This window comes from Schistocerca cancellata, chromosome 7, assembly GCF_023864275.1.
Source record: "Schistocerca cancellata isolate TAMUIC-IGC-003103 chromosome 7, iqSchCanc2.1, whole genome shotgun sequence".
In the NCBI taxonomy this organism is placed as follows: Eukaryota; Metazoa; Arthropoda; class Insecta; order Orthoptera; family Acrididae; genus Schistocerca; species Schistocerca cancellata.
The window spans coordinates 300,608,444-300,628,429 of NC_064632.1; the positions used below are offsets into that span (position 1 = coordinate 300,608,444).

The 19,986-nt window shown below is 38.7% G+C and overlaps 1 protein-coding gene across 1 annotated transcript in view; it reads left to right on the forward strand.

Moving 5' to 3' along the window:
• The window catches only part of LOC126092246 (probable ATP-dependent RNA helicase DDX27), a 94,997-nt gene extending 89,180 nt beyond the window's left edge, over window positions 1-5,817 (forward strand). The window contains exons 14-15 of the mRNA XM_049907755.1: window positions 5,260-5,341; window positions 5,481-5,817. Of these exons, the coding sequence (XP_049763712.1) occupies window positions 5,260-5,341; window positions 5,481-5,646 (248 nt within the window). The 3' untranslated portion in view covers window positions 5,647-5,817. The remainder of the gene's footprint in view (window positions 1-5,259; window positions 5,342-5,480) is intronic.
• The last annotated feature ends 14,169 nt before the right edge of the window (window positions 5,818-19,986 follow it).

Here is a 19,986-nt window from a genome sequence, read left to right on the forward strand (position 1 = left end):
TTTTGTAATTACAGTTTGATCCTTCTTTACTCTGCAACTGAGTCATTTACTGATTTTTCATTATATTACCATGGACCAATTTTATTCGACAACAAATGAATAGTTCTAAGGATTGTATTAAAAGAATGTAACAAGAAATCCAAAACAGAATATAGAAGTGATTTTTAATTGAGATTTAACATATGTAATGTGGCAAACGTAAAAATGTGTTTAATATTATAAAAGGAGGAGAAACTTAAATTTTTCTGACTGTGAGAACAGTGACCACTGTTAAGGATTCCTTGGACACAGCAGCAGAGAAATGTGTGTTGGGAGTGGTGTGTCTAGAGGAATGTCACCATGTCATCATTTCAGACAAGAGATGCTTGTTGAGAGTGATGCACCTAGAGGCATGTCACCATGTTGTCCTTTCAGAGAATTTCCTGTTTTGTCTACAATATCACAATGGATGTGTCTATGTTTGGATGCTCCGAGAATGACAATTGACAAATGTCATTGTCATTTTGAAGTGTGTTTCCATACACAAGCTCACAAAAATGGTTACAAAATTGCTGACATGAGAAGATCTGTATGTGAGGTGGGTGAGTCCTGGGAACATGTAAAACATGATTTCCAGTGTTCCAAAGAATCAGAAAAAGACCTGGGAGGAAAATAGTGTCTTCTGACTTATAACATATACGAACAGCCCAGAAATGATATCCTACGCAGTAACAGCATGCCCAGGGGAATCGTGTAGAAAAATCTGAATAAACAAGTGTGCATTGCACACAGCTGGAGGGTTAAAGCATTGAACGATTTGCGCCTTTTTCTGTTCACACGAGACTTTTGTTCTAGTGATCAATAATAGATTGATGCTGGATGAAGGGAAAGTTCATTTCTGTATTTAATATTGGTAGGTACCATATCAGGTCCAGTGACCTTTATGCTATGAAGGGCCTTTGAGTGTTTATTAATTCCAGCCCCAAGTATTTCTCTATGTTATAGTCACATTCCAGTGACATTTAAAAGTAGGATTTGTTTTGTGATTTCCTTCTTCTATTTTGCAGAGTTTCATGGTCAATAAGTATATGGATAGACTGAGATTCCACATTTTCTTTTTCTGAACTTTTATCTAACTGGAGACTTCTCCTCCCAAAGCTGCTTTCAAAGTTCTAGTCATTTTTTCTTTAATTTTCCTTTTTTTCTCATTGTACGCTCAGACCATTGAAGTTTTACAGCTAGCTGTAGGTTATCATTAGGAACAACTTCTTCCCAGTTGGACTCACTGCCAGTTTTATCCTTCTGATCTTACAGCCATTGATTTTGATTATTATTAGTTTGGATTTTATCTACAATAATGATGGAAGCTGAAGAAATGAATTAAATCTGTGCCATGGCCAGAACTCCTTGCTTACTAGGCATTGCACCACCACAGCACTACAGGTAACATAGCTGCACGGACTGTCCTAGTCCAATGCCCTCCCTAACTTCAGTTCACATCTTCAGCTTCTTTTCCCCTTCTTAGATCACTACTATTGCCGAGGCTCTCTGGTATTGGAATAGCATCCCAATGTTGGACGTAATGGAGAAATCCTGCCTGTACCTGGGATGTAGTTGGTCTATAGATCTGATTTAATAAAATTTTCCTTGAGGCATTTGAGGCTCATCTTTATCTACAATAATGTCTCAAGGAAGATATAATTACATCAGATCTATAGATCAGCTATGCCTAAGATACAGGCAGAATTTTCCCATTACACCTGACACTGGTGCGCTATTCCAATACCGGAGAGCCTCGGCAATAGTGATTATCTAAGAAGGGGAAAAGAAGCTGAAGATGTGAATTGAAGTTTGTGTTAGGGAGGGCACTGGACTAGGGTAGTGCATGCAGCTATGTTAACCATAGTACTGTTGTGGTGTAATGGTTAGCATAACTGCCTTGTAAGCAAGGAGGCCCGGTTTCAAGTCCCAGCCATGGCACATATTTTAATTCATTTCTTCAGCATCCTATTGTTGTTGGTGTAGATGGAAGTACTGATGATGTAGCCAGCATCAAGGAAGGCAGTGGCTTATTGTTTGGGATTCTGGGAAGTTACAAAAGATTCCTACAAACAAATCCATGACACAGCAATGGGCACCCACAAGGCACCATCCTATACCAAGCTATTCATGGGCCATGTAGAGGAATCCCTCCTAACTCTCCAGAATCCCAAACCTTTTACCTGATATCGCTTCATTGATGACATCTTTGTGATCTGGGCTTAGGGTGAGAACACCCTATCCATGTTCCTACAGAACCTCAACACCTTCCACCCATTCACTTCACCTGGCCCTACTCAACACAGTAAGCCACCGCCTTCCTTGATATTGGCTAAATCGGTACTTCTATCCACATCGAACCCACCAACCACCAACAAAAATACCCCTGCTTCAACAGCTGCCACTTGTTTCGTACCAATAAGTCCCTTCCATACAGCCTAGCAACCCTGGTTGTCACATACACAGTGACAAACAGTCCCTCCCCAAATTTGCCAAGGGCCTCACTGAGGCCTTCATAGACTGAAATTGCCCTCCCAGCTTTGTTCCAGAACAGATCTCCCATATCTTATCTCACCTCCCACATATCCATTATCTGGCCACAAAGGAGCACTTCCCTCTTGAATCAGCAACACCCAGGACTGGAGCAACTGAATCATATTCTCCGCTAGAGTTTCGACTACCTCTTGTCATGCCCTGAGGAGTATTCCCCCCACCTCTCCCACAGTGATATTCTGCTGCCAACCCAATCTACATAATATCCTTGTCCATACCTACTCAACATCTGCTCCCAACCTCTTGCCTCATGGCTCATATCACTGCAGTTGACCATGAAGCAAGGTCTGTCTCATACATTTCCTACCACCACCTACTCAAATCCTGTCGAGCATCTCCTACCACATCAAAGTTAGAACTACCAGTGAAAGAAGCTATCTAACCTAAAAACTAAACTGCAACCACTGTGCCACTTTCTTTTTGGGCATGACGACTAACAAGGTGTATGTCTGCATGAATGGTAACTGCCAAACTGTGGCCAAGAGACAGCTGGACCACCCAATTGCTGAACATACTGCCCAATAAAATGTGCTTTGTTTTAATGACTGTTTCATAGCCTATGAGATCCGGATTCTTCCTACCAACACCAGCTTTTCTGAATTGTGCTGGAGAGAACTCTGCCTACAACATACCCTTTGTTTCCATAACTGCTCTAGACCCAACCTTCGTAAGTCCCTGCCATCCACCTACCTATCCCCTTCCCTGTTCCCACTTGAGCACTACACATTCCTTCTTTCCAACCAGTGTTCTTATTTCCCCTCTTCTCTACTCCCCCCTCCCCTTTCTCTGCCAGCACAGCCTCCAAGCACGGCACCTAGCAGCTCTGTCCTGTCCCCACCATGTCCAAGCAAGTTCCCAGAGGCAGCACAACATCTTCCCCAACCCCTGTCCTGCTGTCCTGCCTCATGCCACTTTCTCACCACCATCCGCACCCCAGTAGATTTCTGCTTACATCAGACACAATCATGTTCCATCGACTGGAGGCAATGGCCATTTGTGTGTGAATTGTGCTAGTGTGTGTGTGTGTGTGTGTGTGTGTGTGTGTGTGTGTGTGTGTGTGTGTGTGTGTGTTATATACAGGGTGATTCAAAAAGAATACCACAACTTTAGGAATTTAAAACTCTGCAACGACAAAAGGCAGAGCTAAGCACTATCTGTCGGCGAATTAAGGGAGCTATAAAGTTTCATTTAGTTGTACATTTGTTCGCGTGAGGCGCTGTTGACTAGGCGTCAGCGTCAGTTGATGCTAAGATGGCGACCGCTCAACAGAAAGCTTTTTGTGTTATTGAGTACAACAGAAGTGAATCGACGACAGTTGTTCAGCATGCATTCCGAACGAAGTATGGTGTTAAACCTCCTGATAGGTGGTGTATTAAACGTTGGTATAAACAGTTTACAGAGAATGGGTGTTTGTGCAAAGGGAAAAGTTCTGGACGGCCAAGAACGAGTGATGAAAATGTAGCACGCATCCAGCAAGCATTTGTTCGCAGCCCAGGAAAATCGACTCACAGAGCTAGCAGAGAGCTGCAAGTTCCACAATCAACTGTATGGAGAGTCCTACAAAAAAGGTTAGCTATGAAACCTGAACGTCAACTACCCGAGGCGATGGACCAGCCGCCAGGCAGCCCGTGACAGAGCACTTCATCACTGGCCTCCAAGAAGCCCTGATCTTACCCCCTGCGATTTTTTCTTATGGGGGTATGTTAAGGATATGGTGTTTCGGCCACCTCTCCCAGCCACCATTGATGATTTGAAACGAGAAATAACAGCAGCTATCCAAACTGTTACGCCTGATATGCTACAGAGAGTGTGGAACGAGTTGGAGTATCGGGTTGATATTGCTCGAGTGTCTGGAGGGGGCCATATTGAACATCTCTGAACTTGTTTTTGAGTGAAAAAAAAACCTTTTTAAATACTCTTTGTAATGATGTATAACAGAAGGTTATATTATGTTTCTTTCATTAAATACACATTTTTAAAGTTGTGGTATTCTTTTTGAATCACCCTGTATTTTAGAAGAGAGACTTTGTCCAAAAGCTTAGATATTTTAGGAGTCTTTTTCATTGTGCTTGCATATGTACACTTCTTCTATGTGGTGAGTAGCAATCTATCATTTACATATTGCTGCTATTCCTTGCTGGTCTTTCTATTATTTTTCTTTGCAATATTAATTAGTTTTCAGAGAGATAAATTCATCCCTTGTTTGTCACTTTTGTGATATTACTACATGGAAAGCAAGTTATACACAGCAATTTGTTTCACTGAGACTTTATTTTGCACAAGTCGTTAACATGATCTGAAACTGATCCACAGCCTTTGAAGATCACCTTTCCTCATAAACTCTAAGTTGGCCATGTTGTCGTCAGTTGGCTCCAGTAGATGTTTAGGAATGGAACTATTAAAGTGATGTCAACAAATTTAGCCACTGACAGAATTTCACAGGGAAGGCAAAACATTTAGATTATAAGAAATAATGAAGGGAGGTATATTATGTTGATAGCAGAGAATTTTGTATGAGAGAGCGCTAAAGAAATGCATCTTATACACTTTGATTAAAAAGTGAATTGTATATTTTATGTAATTTGTTAAGTTCTGAATTTATTGAAAATACAATTACAATAATCATATTAGAATAAATAGTCTGTGTCCATAAGCACTTTGTCAACAGCTGAATTTTGTTATATTTAGGTTCCTCGAAACGTAAAAAATCATCATTTGCTGAAGACCTGACAGATGTCAGCAGGAAAGGAGCCAAACGATTACGTTACGAGTAAGTATCCTTGTTTGTCACACATTTTTTACCAATTCTGGCTGTTATACCAATCTTCTTACTGTAATTACACATTGATAATTATGTATAGTGACACCTAAATTAAATTTGAACATACCACTATTGCTATTTTTTCTAGAGCTAACTTCCAGAAGAAAATGGACAAACTGAATAAAAAGAAACCTGGCAAAGTATTTGGTCAGATGAAACAAAAGAAAAGTGGCACAAAACCAGGACTGGGAGCAAAGAATAGCAAAACAGGAATGTTTGGAAAAAATAAAAAGAAGAAAAATATGAACAGATGACATGTGTTCAGCTATTCTAGAAAGTGGACATGAACATTGTTAAGATATGTTGTGACAAAACTTCTCAGTTGTTATGTTTTGACAAAACTTCTCAGTTGTATCAACTGCAAAAGAAAAAGAATGTTAAACTTATTAAAAAGACCTGTACACAATACATATACTTTTTCAATAGTTTGTTTTTTTATTATAAGATATACAGTAATATATTGCACTTCTTCTGTTTTCCGACCAATGATTATTTATTTTACTTTGGAGGAAATAAGGTTACCAGTACTAAGAACTTTAAACTATGTTGTTTGGTGTTGCAGGATTAGTATTTTGAAAGAAAGTGCATATTTCTTCCCCTCTCCCCACCTGGGATGTAACATCTGTAGTTTTCCAACTTGCAGGTGCTACACTTTCCTTTGCAGAATGCAATTACCTACCTTCTGTGGAAGGTAATATAGAATGTTCCAGTCATAATCTTTAAAGAATGTATGGAAATAGCCATCTTTCAAGGGAAAAAAAATTCACAGAATACAGTGAAATCTTGCTTTTATGCTTTTCAAGGGACTTTATAAAAATGGTGTAAAATGTGGGAAATAATGTTTTAAGTGGTAAAAACTTATGTATAGGATCCCCTTCCTCCTGAATTTTTGTTGTTTATACATGATATATGTACATGATAAGCATCCAAACACTCATCATGTGGTTATGTATTATCAAATAAAAGTTATCTGAATTTTGTACCATGTTCATCTGCTAACGTAAGTGGTAGTGGTAACTGGAAAGTAGACATGTTCAACTTAATTTCGTTCATCATAATAGATGTTTGTGGAAATCCTTCAGCTGTGTCATTCATTATTTGAATAATGAAATTTTGCACCAGTAACATATCTTTAAATGCTCAACATACTGTGTTTTGAAAATTTATTCTCAAATTTACGTAAGTATTTTGTGTGATATTTTCATATATGTTGTTCTGTGTCTATTGCAACTGTGGACGTCTTTTGACGTTGTAATGCACTGTACCTCCTCCATTATGCAGAAAACCACACACACGTAAACCATAACTTACATTGTTGGTTTGTGAAACATCACAAAAATACTTCTACAAATATTTACAGTTGACAGCAAAAATAAATTCTTGAAACACATCTTGATAAGCGTGAAAAAATTTGTAATTGGTGCAGCGTTTCATTACCGTGTGAAGTTGCTAGTCTCCCTTCGGGCGCCTCCCCAGGTGGCGATTGGGGAATGTTCACCAGGTATGGTGGACACCAGGGAAATAAAATAGCTGAGGCTGATCAAAACTAGCAAAACAACAACTGCTGCCTTGCAGTTGGGAGTTGGGTCTCCAAAGGCTAGCGAAGAAAACCCTGATTAAAAGTCACCTATCCCCCAGTAGGGGTTGGACGCAGAGTTGACAGCCCGCTCTGTAAAAAACAGTTGTTACGAAACTTCTACAAAGTAAAGTCGGATGGATGAAGGAAGACGGACCTGCCATGGAAAAGAACAAAGAGGATGGAATACGAGTAAAGGAAGGAGGGAAAATAAGGAAGAAGAAAAATGTACGGCATAGATCAGATCTATATATTGGTACTTGGAATGTGAGATCCCTATACCAGTCAGGAGCGCTGACAGTAATGCAGGATCAAATAATGAATATGAAACAAAGTATAATAGCACTACAAGAAATTAGATGGACAGGGAGTGGAGTTTTAGAAAAGAAAGAGTCGAATATATTCTATAGCTGCAGTGAAAGAAATCATGAGCTGGCGACAGGATTTGTTGTACACCATCAACTAAAGCATTTCGTAATAGGATTTACACCCATTAGTCAAAGATTATCAACACTCAGGATAAAGGGGAAATTCTTTAACTATTCCATGATTAATGCCCATGCACCAACAGAAGAATCCGAAGAAGAAGAGAGAGCTGTATTCTGTGAATCTTTGGAAAGAGTATATGATGAGTGCCCAGGGCATGATATTAAAATAATAGCCAGAGATCAAAATACTCAGATGGGGAAACAACAGATTTATAGACCGATAATTGGCCCCCACAGCAAACATGCAACACTTAATGAGAACGGAACAAGGCTTATACTGTTTGCGGCATCTAGAAATATGGTAATAGGATCAGCACTGTTCCCACATAAAGAAATACATAAGGGAACATGGAACTCACCAGATGGAAATACAGTAAACCAGATCGACCACGCATTGATAGATTTGAGACACAAATCAGACCTATTGGACGTGAGGAGTCTCAGAGGCCCAAACATAGATACAGATCATGTTCTGGAATGGTCACGGGTGAAGGCGAGGATATCTTAATGCAGCGAAAGGAGTCTGACCCAGGGCACAGAAATATAATATAACAACTTTAGAATCAGTGGAAGTTAGAGAACAGTATCAGGAGAAGATAACTCGAATTCTGGAAAATGTTGGAGAATATAACAATATCGAAGATCAATGGGAAGTGACAGAAAAGACGGTAGAGATATCGCCAAGAGAGATACTCGGAATTGGGACAAGACAAGTAAGACTATCATGGTTTGATACTGAATGCAAAATAATAACTGAAGAAAAATTTGTTCTTTTCTTCAGTTACTATTTTGCATTCAGTATCAAACCATGATAGTCTATAGAAGGACACTGTGATCGCACTGTATGAGGAGGATAGTAGAAGAATACATTCCATCCTCCTCCAAATCCACATGTCAAATGCTTCTGTTCTTCTTTCTTCCTATTTCCTCAGTGCCCATGTCTCAGCTCCATATAATGTCACACTCCATATAAAGCACTTTGCTAGTCTCTTCATCAGATTGCCATCTGTGAAACCACATAGAAGCCTCCTCCTCTTTTCAAATGCCTCCTTGGCAATTGTTGTACACATTTTCACCTCATTATTGCATCTAATGTCTTCCATTATTATTGAAGTGTCGGCAGAATTGCCAACACTGTTTTTAGAGGAGGCCGAATTGCACGCTATAAGCTCACGCAGGCTGGTGTGAGGTCTGAAACAGGATACGTAATGAATGCTATAAAGAAAAGTACGTAGCTTCTGGAATACTTAACTTTAATCCACATTTGTAGAACATTGCTCTTGATGATACAGAAATATTATAGCAATTGAATACGGCGCCTTGCTAGGTCGTAGCAACTGTAGCTGAAGGCTATGCTAACTATCGTCTCAGCAAATGAGAGCGTAACTCTCAGTGAACCATGGCTAGCAACGTCGGCTGTACAACTGGGGCGAGTGCTAGTACGTCTCTCTAGACCTGGCGTGTGGTGGCGCTTGGTCTGCAATTACTGACAGTGGCGACACGCGGGTCCGTCGTATACTAGCGGACCGCGGCCGATTTAAAAGCTACCACCTAGCAAGTGTGGTGTCTGGCGGTGACACCACAATTATGCTTCACAGATATTTGAAAATATTAACTTGTTCTATATCTTCACATCCTAACTTTACAGTTGTTCTTACTTTTCTTGCACTTATACATTTGTCTTTTTCTTATTAATTTTCATTCCAAATTCCACACAGTTTTTATTGTCTTTTAACATTCCAATGATAGTTCTTTCACTCTCTGCCAGTAACACCGTATTTTCCTCATATTGAATATATTCTAACCTCTTACCTCCTACCCGCATTCCTCTTTTTTTATTTCAAACATCTGTAAATAATATACTCTACATATATATTAAACATTATTTGTGAGAGATTCCACTGTACTCTGTCAGAGGTTCTCTACAGCTCAATCAAAAGAGTATAAACTTTAGTTTCTCTTTCCCTGTAGATCTTCTATATAATTCTCAACAGTCTATTTCCATGTCTAGTACCTTTCCTTCTTCTAAATCTATACTGTTCCTCTGCATTACCTTTTTCCAGTCATCTGTGAAGTCTTCTGTTAATGAAAATTAGTAGAACTTTTGTTGCATGAGAAATTCAACTTGTGCTTCTCAAATCCTCACATTTCTTGGCATTACTTTTCTTCTCTATTGCTGTCATTACTGTTGAGAGACAGTGATCCCACCATACAACTTTTTCATATATATATTGTTTTATAGAGAAGTTAGCTCTTTCACACCACTACTCCAAGGCTCTTAAACAACTTCGCTGGTAATCCATCAATTCCACTTGCTTTATGAATCTTTACCTCTCTTAAAGCCTTAATTACTCCCATCACCACCACGCTGAGCAAATCTTGACAGTTGCAGGAAATAGAGCTGAATTGCTCCAACTTTTACCAACTCAGATTGCTGAGTAAAGCTCAGTGGTGTCAAGAAACTTAACCACATAATGTTTGTAAACACTACTTGAAGGCCAACACCATGTGAGCATCATATTATGTCAGTTACATCAGGTGTTTTTCCATGAACATTGTCTCATGAAGTGTAAATAGGGAGAAAATCATAAATATATTATCACAAAATTGGGTGTGAATTAACATTGTGAACATAGTACATATGACAGGAACAATAAAAAATGTCTTCAACATGTGGAAAAAATTAATTCTGGGAACCTAAAAGTGTCATCATACTGTACTAAATTTTTTCAGAACAGTATTCAGAATACATCAAAATGGGTTATTGTGACAGTTGCTGACAATTCAATCGTAACAGATACCACCGAAAAAATAAATCGATTTCAGGTAGCTCCAGGCTGAGTACAATCGTACCTCTATAAATGAGAGTCAAAGGGGCCAGGAGTAGGTCCAAAACTCTCTGTGCCCAGCATACATCACACTATTTAAATGTGGTGTATGCTGGCACAGTGACTAAATCTGCATAAGGGTTGGATTTTTCTCATTTCACATATAGAATCCACATTTGCAATAATCATAAGAAACCTTCATTACGGTCCTAAATAATTAAGCAGCAAAGGAGACTACTCACTGAACAGTAGAAGTGTTAAACTGTCAACAGATTCAAATGAAAGGGACAGAAACCCGAGCCAGAACATGTACACACACACACACACACACACACACACACACACACACTCTCTCTCTCTCTCTCTCTCTCTCTCTCTCTCTCTCACTCACTCACTCACTCACTCTGTGCTCCTAAATCACACTGGTTGGGCGCTCCTAATAGAGTGGGTTTAATATGGGCAGACGTGGAGGGAGGTGGAGTCAACATCCAGGAAGGTGATGTGTTGGTTTGAGTAGAACTAGATGAAGCATTGGGAGAGAAGGTGTTGAGATTTTGGAGAAATGAGGATACGTTGTCTTGGCCAAATCATAAAATAAAAGATATCAATGAACCTGAACCAGACAAGGTCTAAGATTTAGGGAGGCTAGAAATATTTCGTCTAGATGGTCCATACAAAAGTTGGCATAGGAGGGTGCCATGGGGGTGCCCATGGCCACGCCACAAACTTATTTGTATGCTGCAAGCTAAAATCCCAAAGATGTTCGGGCTCACATGCGGTTCCTCCTCATCGAAATGTCTTGGCTGAAAGGCGTCCATTTGAACTGCACATGCCGCATTACACGTCCTAAATTAGACACTTCTGAATTTTTGGTTAAATTGTCTGACTGATGGCATGTTTGTGAAATTGTATGAAACATACAACATTAATATAACACTCAACATTAGTAACAATAATATCGGGAGCTAAATTAACGACCCATAAATGATGTAGGCCATGCAGTTGTGATTCGATTAGAATAATGTAAAGTAGTCGTATTTAGAATTACTATTACACTCGAGCGCATACCCATTTGAGACAGTTCAATCATTCATAATCTCATTGCGAATTACGAGACCAATACTCCACCTCGTCAACTACGCGAAAAGTCAAGAGTTCACACCATACGCGCGGCTGCTCACCGCTCACAGACTGAGTCCCGCGATAGCACACAACGTGAAATTTTCTAAGTTGTTTCACTCCCTAGCTAACTAAAGACCGACCGTCCACTTTCGCATCTCCACCAGCACTGTCCCCCTGCCCGTGCCTGGCTGCGTTTCTCGCGTGCCAAACGTTCTCGGTCAACTGACTAGTGCAGTTCCCTTTCCTGAAGCCATCCATCTGATTGGCTACAGCTTATTCTATATTATTTTACATTTTAACATATTTAAATAATCAAAGCTTGACCACTTTCACGTTCTAAATAAATTAACAATAATATCCATTACATAATATACGTTAAATTCTTTTACATACAACCAATACAATTTTGAAACCTTAACTTTTACCGGCGAATCAAATGTTCAAATAACATACGGGTTTGCTGCCGGGTGACGTCGTCGAGCACCGCCGATATTTCAACAGGACTACACCCTGCCATTCTCAAAGCACAAATGCCTTGAGCATGGCAGGGTGTGCTCCTGTCGAAATATCGGCGGTGTTCGACGACGTCACCCGGCAACAAACCCGTAAGTTATTTGAACAATACAATTTTCCTCTTAACTTGGAATGTCAGGACCAGTAGCCTTGCACCAATGTGCTTTCTGATAAATAAATAAAGAACAAAAGTAACTATTATGCACTAAACTTTACGACAAATATTCTATTACCTAATGATTCAATAAGGTGCCATGCTGTCATCGTTTAATATGTCTTGTGTGGAGGACCGCGTAAATGAAAATACTGATAATTTAAATTTACTATATATTTTAAACAAATGTTACAGAGTTGCTATTTACAACATTTGTCATTTTAATGATGCGCTTCTATATGAAATGTCGATTGTGACGATCGAGCAAAGCGTTCAGATTTTAGCATTCAGGTCTTTGTTATAAGACTTGTTAACTTCACTTTAACAGTAAATCCTAAACTATTGTAGATATGATTAATATTCAAGTTTTATTGGGATCACCATGAACATTTATGAAGGATGGTGGATTAAAATTACTGTGCCTTCATTCCCTGAATTACTACAGAATTAAATAATTTTCATAGATGTTTCCCTTTATGGCCGATCTTAGATCCGCCATATTTAAAACTGCTACTACTCCGTGGCCACAAACAGCTTCTACCGGGTTTCCTTGTGACGTAGGTTCTCGTCTGTCTCTCTTGCACACTACAGCGCTTAGGCCTCATTTAGCACAATAGACGCCTGTGAATTTCCCTATCTGATGGCGAAGCTGCGCTCTTTGTGGCACACAGTCCTGGACGACAGTGTTTGTTTCATAATTCCTGAAGGCTGACTCTTTCGGCCATATACTTAAATGAGGGAAATGCTCGTTAACCCTCACACATCCACTTCATAACTTGTTGGCGTGCCATATATGTTATGAAGTAACACCCAAATTTACAAGACACAAATTCATAATACAATAACATAAATATCCTAAGTTCCAGATCAATAGTGTAATTATTTGAAATGGTGTTGATGCAGCATGCTTTAAATTTAAAGAAACTTATATCTAACATAAATTATGAATTGCGGATAGTAATTAAATGCCAAATAAAACTATACATTTATCAAAATAGACTGTCTATTGCAATGTCACAGAAATATCAGCACTACTGCGCTCACTTTCACAGAACTTTTTTGTTATAAAGAAGTCTCCAGTGGCGCTCCACACATTCGGAGCCGAGTACCCAGCCGAAATTCTGTATGGCTCTGCATTCCATCGCCATCGTTTTGAGGGAACAAATCTGTTGAAATTTGAATTGGGTGTAGATACCAGAAAACTAAACACTTTCCGAAACCATATGGACTTTTCTTTACATCAATCAGTAGAGTCCAACTTTCTGTCCACCATAAATCTTAAAATATCTAACATTCGTGCACTTTGTGTTTCTAAGCATGTACAAAATACTTCAGAAAAAAAGATTAATTTGCAGTGTCAAAATTTAGTTCTACGCTTAGTATGATGGCACATCATGACATAAATATTTCTTTGGAAGAAATTGTCTTAGTTATGTGACTGGATCTGTGATTTCCTGTCAGAGAGGTCACAGTTCATTGTAATTGACGGAAAGTCATCGAGTAAAACACAAGTGATTTCTGGCATTCCCCAAGGTAGTGTTATAGGCCCTTTGCTGTTCCATATGTATATAAACGATATGGGAGACAATCTGAGCAGTCGTCTTCAGTTGTTTGCAGATGACGCTGTCGTTTATCGACTAATAAAGTCATCAGAAGATCAAAACAAACTGCAAAACGATTTATAAGAAATATCGAAATGGTGAGAAAAGTGGCAGTTGACATTAAATAATGAAAAGTGTGAGGTCATCCACATGAGTGCTAAAAGGAATGCGTTAAACTTCAGTTACACAATAAATCAGTCTAATCTAAAAGCCGTAAATTCAACTAAATACCTAGGTATTACAAACCATTTAAATTGGAAGGAACACACAGAAAATGTTGTGGGGAAGGCTAACCAAAGACTGCGTTATATTGGCAGGACACTTAGAAAATTTAACAGACCTACTAAGGAGACTGCCTACAGTACACTTGTCCGCCCTCTTTTAGAATACTGTTGCACGGTGTGGGTTCCTTACCAGATAGGACTAACTGAGTACATCGAAAAAGTTCAAAGAAAGGCAGCACATTTTGTATTATCGCGAAATACGGGAGAGAGTTTCACATTTCTTCTCCGAATGCGAAAATATTTTGTTGACACCGACTTACATAGGGAGGAATGATCACCAAGGTAAAATAAGGGAAATCAGAGCTCGTATGGAAAGATATATGTGTGCATTCTCTCCGCACGCTATACGAGATTGGAATAATAGAGAATTGTGAAGGTGGTTTGATGAACCCTCTGCCAGGCACTTAAATATGATTTGCAGAGTAGATGTAGATGTACAAAAGTTCACCGTCACTGTGCTAGGCAGTATAAATATAATAGGAAAGTTATTAAGGCCACTATTAGATGGAGTTTCCTACACACACAACTGTGGAAGGTAAGATATTATGTTAACATAGTTTTTGTAACGCCCCAACGACCATCTTAAAGTCAATTAAGAAAGAACATGAAGTAGGGAAAGTTATCTTGGCAGTTACGTCATCTTTGCCGATGAGCTAACACGAAAGAGTTTTGTCAACAACTACATTGTACACCACTGAGCATATTTGTTAGCGAAAGAGAAAGAAGAAAGATCGTATTTCAGCAATGGACAAATATCCATGTGACAAATGTGAAATTAATATCTCAAAAGTTAAGTTCAAAGTAATATCAGAGATAACTTTTATGTGGAAGAGAGTTGTAAGCGCAACAAAGAAATTCAATGTGCCTACAATGCTCTTCCACAGAAGAAGTCGCTTGCTAGAACTCATCCAGTGCAGACGTGCGAGAGCAGTTCTGATCTGAATTATTGAGATTGCGAATCGTGCCGAGATTGTTTTCGAGTTTAGAAGTGTTTGTTGTGTGACGGGATTCACGGCTTAAGAAACTGATTTTATGAACTGAGACAGGAACAGATAGACTCATTTAACCATGCACTACGAGTTAATTGAAATCTAATAGCGGAATTGGACTTGACTTTAAATTAGTTGGGCCTTAAGGAGAAGTGAACATTCTATGAAAGAATACACACAGTTAGTCTTGAGTAGGACCCAAGTACACGACATCATGAAGATAAAACAATTACGCTAAAGTGATGAGTTGTGGTAATTGCTAAGGAGCTATAACTTAATCGGACTGACTTAACTAAACTATTCCGTGTGCGTGTGGTGCGGGAGTTATAAGTATTTACTGACAAAATAACAATAAACTGTTCGTTACCAGTTAAATACCCGGTGTGGACTACATCATTAAATAGTTTGATAAATGACTAAATCAACGACTACTCATGAAAGACTATTTCATTGAAGTGCAAATATTCACGTCATTAGTTGAGAAGTGAACTTTAAAATATTTTCGTATTACGACGCAATCTTACGAAGACTGAATCAAAGAGTATCTCTGGATCTCGGTGCATACCAGCACAACACTTCCGTAGCAACGAGACAACAGCGTAAAAAAAAACTGTTAACCAAAATATTTCCTCGCAATCAGTGGTGTGTGCTATGCGAACGAGAGAAGAATTAATAACTACTGCAAATCCGGGCAATTAACAATACAATATTAATAATAAAAAGCATCAATTATACGAGTTCGAATAAGTGGAAAAGCTGCGGACTTGTAATTGAGATACGGCGACTAAGCGAGGAACGCCTTTCGGAAGTTTTTCAGGTTTTTTCCCCCGTTAATCTACGGGGACTGACGTTATATCGCATTGTGTCTCTACTTTGCCACGAGAGCTGTGGCAGTAGCAGCTCTACGGCGTCGACTACATCAGCACGCGGTTGGAGTCTGGTGGCACGCGCCTCATTTTTCACTGCAGCACAAATAACAAAGGTACCTTGAAAATGCCCAAGGAGGCAAATATAGCTAATAGCAAAAGTATGAAATAACGTGTTTATTCCAAAAATGAAAACAGCCTACAAAAATTACTTCCCACAAGGAATTGATAACGTAATCTGAGTCATATGACAAGATGCCCAAAGTGGCAATTGGGGCGAAGCCACCTGTGCAGACTGTGTGTCTTGGAAGCATGGGAAAACAGAAGGGCAGCACAGACTGCTAAGACACTGAAGCTAGGTGAGAAAACTTGTCAGAACAACATGCCATGAAATGAATACATAGGTTCAAGTGGCAGTAATGTTACACAATCCCACCAATCAGACAGTTCATTAGCTGAGCTTTTGCTTAAGTTTGTTAAAGCACAAATAATAGGAGGTACCAGAAGCAAACTGTTCTTAGAGCTCTAAGAACCATTTGGTCCTTTGTACATTCTATATTAGTTGAAAATTATGTTGCTAGTGGACATTAGACCTCTATGCAGGTTAAGTATCTCTAAGCTGATGAGAGAATTGTGCAGAGGGGTTCAAGTATGGACGTCTTAACGTCATCTCACGCAGAGTAAGATTCTGCACAAGTTTGCTAGATGGGGCACATGATTACAGGCTAGGCGATGGGGCTGACAGCTCACATGCTGACCCTCTCACACAGTGTATGATTTGCACTGAAGCTAGTTGGCTGGCTTGGCTCTGTGAACATGGGGGCACCCAAGCCAGCCAAACTGCAATATTTCTCAAATGATTGTAAAGAAACTGTTTGGTAAAAAAATTTGATTTTCACACATCTTACTGCTTCATTTGTCAGCTTCATATTGAAATGCCTATCATTTCGTTAATGATCATACTTATTGTTATATTTTAGGATTAAATAAACTACTGAAAAAATTTTGGAAAGCTTGCAGTGAAAAATAGAGGCTGCTATGAATTTGCATTTGGCGCACATTATGCCACGTGTTGCTGCATATGAAATGTAGTTAACATATTGCATTTTTCTTTAAACTTTGAAAGCTATTGCTGTCTATTACCAATCTCGAGAAAATGGATCGTATATAAAGTGGTTCATCCCAAACTCACATGCCAGCGAAAAAGCCAGAATGCAATATTCACAGAATTCCTCATATCTTGTAAATAGTGTCAGGTATTGAAACAATATTTTGTCAATTTGTAATTCAATGAGGAGAGTATTTTGCCACATGATTAATATGCAAAACTTCTAAGTCTGCTCTGTTGATAGCCAGTGAAATGAGAATTACTGTAGATTATGAACAACATATGAGAATAAATTTCACTTTATTTTTATACAAAAAACTGGTGTTTTCATAAACTGTTGACATGTCTTCCCATCAGTTGCTGTTTTATGATTCTGTTGCCATTTCAACTACATTAAAATGTTAGTGACATGAATACTTACAAACTCTGCTGTCTTTTGATGAAAGAAGCAAATTTGAATGTGGCAACAAGGAAACTTTATATTACTCAAAACTCGCCACTAATAATGTGTCTCTGAACAAAATTAAAGGGAATAAATCAATACTTCAGTTGAAATTTAATGGAACCCTGTACCCCAGTGTGTTTTCAGTGACGAATGATGTGGACTGACAGTGGCCAAAGAAATTCATTTCTGTATCTCAATGATCTGAGGAATATGAAAACATTTAAATTTACAAAATCCAGTCAACTGACAATATCTTTGACAAACTAAGAGATGTTTATGATGAAAAAGTACAGTTCAGGGATAGGAAAGAAAGAATGGCATGCTATGCACTGTTAATTGGTTTCATATTTCTTAAATTAATGAGATGTGAAATAAAATCCGTTGCCCTGTTTAATCCATGTCTTTCGTTATTAAAATATACTGGGGTATAGGATTTTGCCGAAATTTCAACAGAAATAATGATTTATTTTCCCCAGACTTATGACCAACATCTTTTATTTTCTTCAGAGAAACGTTGTCAGTGACAAGTTTTCAGCAATGTATATGTCTCTTTGTTGCCACATTAATCAGTTTCTTTCACCAAAATACACCTGAATTTATAAAGATTTATCTCACTAACATTCTAATACAGCTGAAAGTGTGACAGAATCACAAAGCAGCAGTTGATGTTAAGACATGTCAGAAGTTTATGTAAATGCCCATTCTCAGTATATAAATAAACTGTAATTTCTTCACACGTATTGTTCCATACTTACAGTAATTCTCATTTTGCCAGCTATCAATGTTGCTTAAATATTATATCACGTCATTGAAAAAATCCGTAGTCGCTTGAATATCACAGTAGATAAAGAAGTTGCGTGTATTAATCATGTGGTGAAATAGTCTCCTCTTTGCATACTGCCATTTGCCAAAATCTTTTTTCGATATCTGAAACTGTTCATGAGATGTGAGGAATTTTGGGAACATTTCATTCTGGCTTTTTCACTGGTGCGTGCGAGCCGGGATGAAGCACTTTCCATGTGATCCATTTTCTCAAGATTGGTGATCGATAGAAATATCCTTCAAAGCTTAAACGAAAATTTAATATGTTAGTTACCTTTCATTTGTAGTAACATATGACCTAACACGCACCAAACGCAAATTCATTCCGATTTATATTTTTCACTGCATACTTTCTGAACTTATTGCAGTAGTTTACTTAATCTTAAAATATCACAATAAATATAATCATTAACAAAATATTCTGTTGTTCATTACGAAGCTGATAAATAAAGACAGCAGTTTGAAAATTTCACAGGTCGGCCTGCAGGCATGTGACGTTCTGTTCAGTATTGAGGGTCAACTGACATTGTCTGAGAGTACCTGTCTTGTAGGCTGTGACGTCAGTTGTCAAATGGGACTCCTGCCTGTCCAGTGCAGATAGCATGCAGGGAACCAGACCAGGCCTCACAAGGAAAATAGCACCGGACCTATCAGGGGAAACGTGCACAGCTCCCTGCAGGGCAACCAGCTAGCTCCCTCAAGGGAGCCAGCAAGTGAGTTTGCAGGGAATCTTACTCCACGTGAGAGGGGCTTTACACCATCATTTTAGAACGAGTGTTTCAGGAAACATAATGGAAACTGAATTAGCTGGTAGAATTTCTCCAGTGTTGAAACTGGGTAAAGTGATAATTGTACAGGATCTTCACAACAACTGAATTAAAACGATAGTGAGGATGAGAGAAGACAGTGCAAAACTCTTTGAATCAGCTGATTTTCCCTTCACAGAGAAGAACGCCTTTGCAACAGCAAGAGAAAAATCTGATATTGTGGACTGTTAGTATATTACTGAGACTGATGGATGCAAGTGCTTAAAATGCTGTAGTTGTGGAAGACTAGTACATATAGCGAAAGACAGCCATACACATAAGAGAGTATGAGTTTTTGAGGTAGTGCCTGAAAATAAGCTTAAAGAGGCTGCAGAAGTTTAGGAGAGATAAACAGAATTGGACAGGAAGTTAAAGTAAATTACCAAGCAACAGAGTGGTTAAAGCAAGTAAATTGTTCACAACATAATTTGACAGGGCACAGGCCATTGGCACAGAATCAAGTCATGTAGATTTGGTATAAATGCAAGCCGCAGACTACCATGCACATTAGTATTCCAAATTTGTGTTAGCAAAAAGAAAATTTAATATGCCAAAATCGTAATAAGAGAGTCGCATTGTGACTTATTGGGCATTCCATTTACTGTTGATTGCACAAATAAGAATGGCCATAAGGAACTTGAAACGTCCCCTTAGAACAATTATACATGACTGTGCTTAAACTGACACACAGTATTTTTAGCGCAACGCAATCTGACTTTCAAAAATCCCTACAAAATAATGGCCCTGACTAACATTAACCTATACCTTTCACAAATCACTTACCTCACCAAAAATCTTCGTTACTTGAACTACTGCAATACAGCGAGCGCCACTACTGCCAGCTAAATAAAAGATTCAAACTACGGAAGGCACTAACTACTGATAGGCATAGTTAGCAAATGAAAGATTTTAATAGAGAACAAACACGGTATTTACCTTAATAGTCATAATATATATAGCAGTTCATGACATCCATTCTTACGAATATCAAA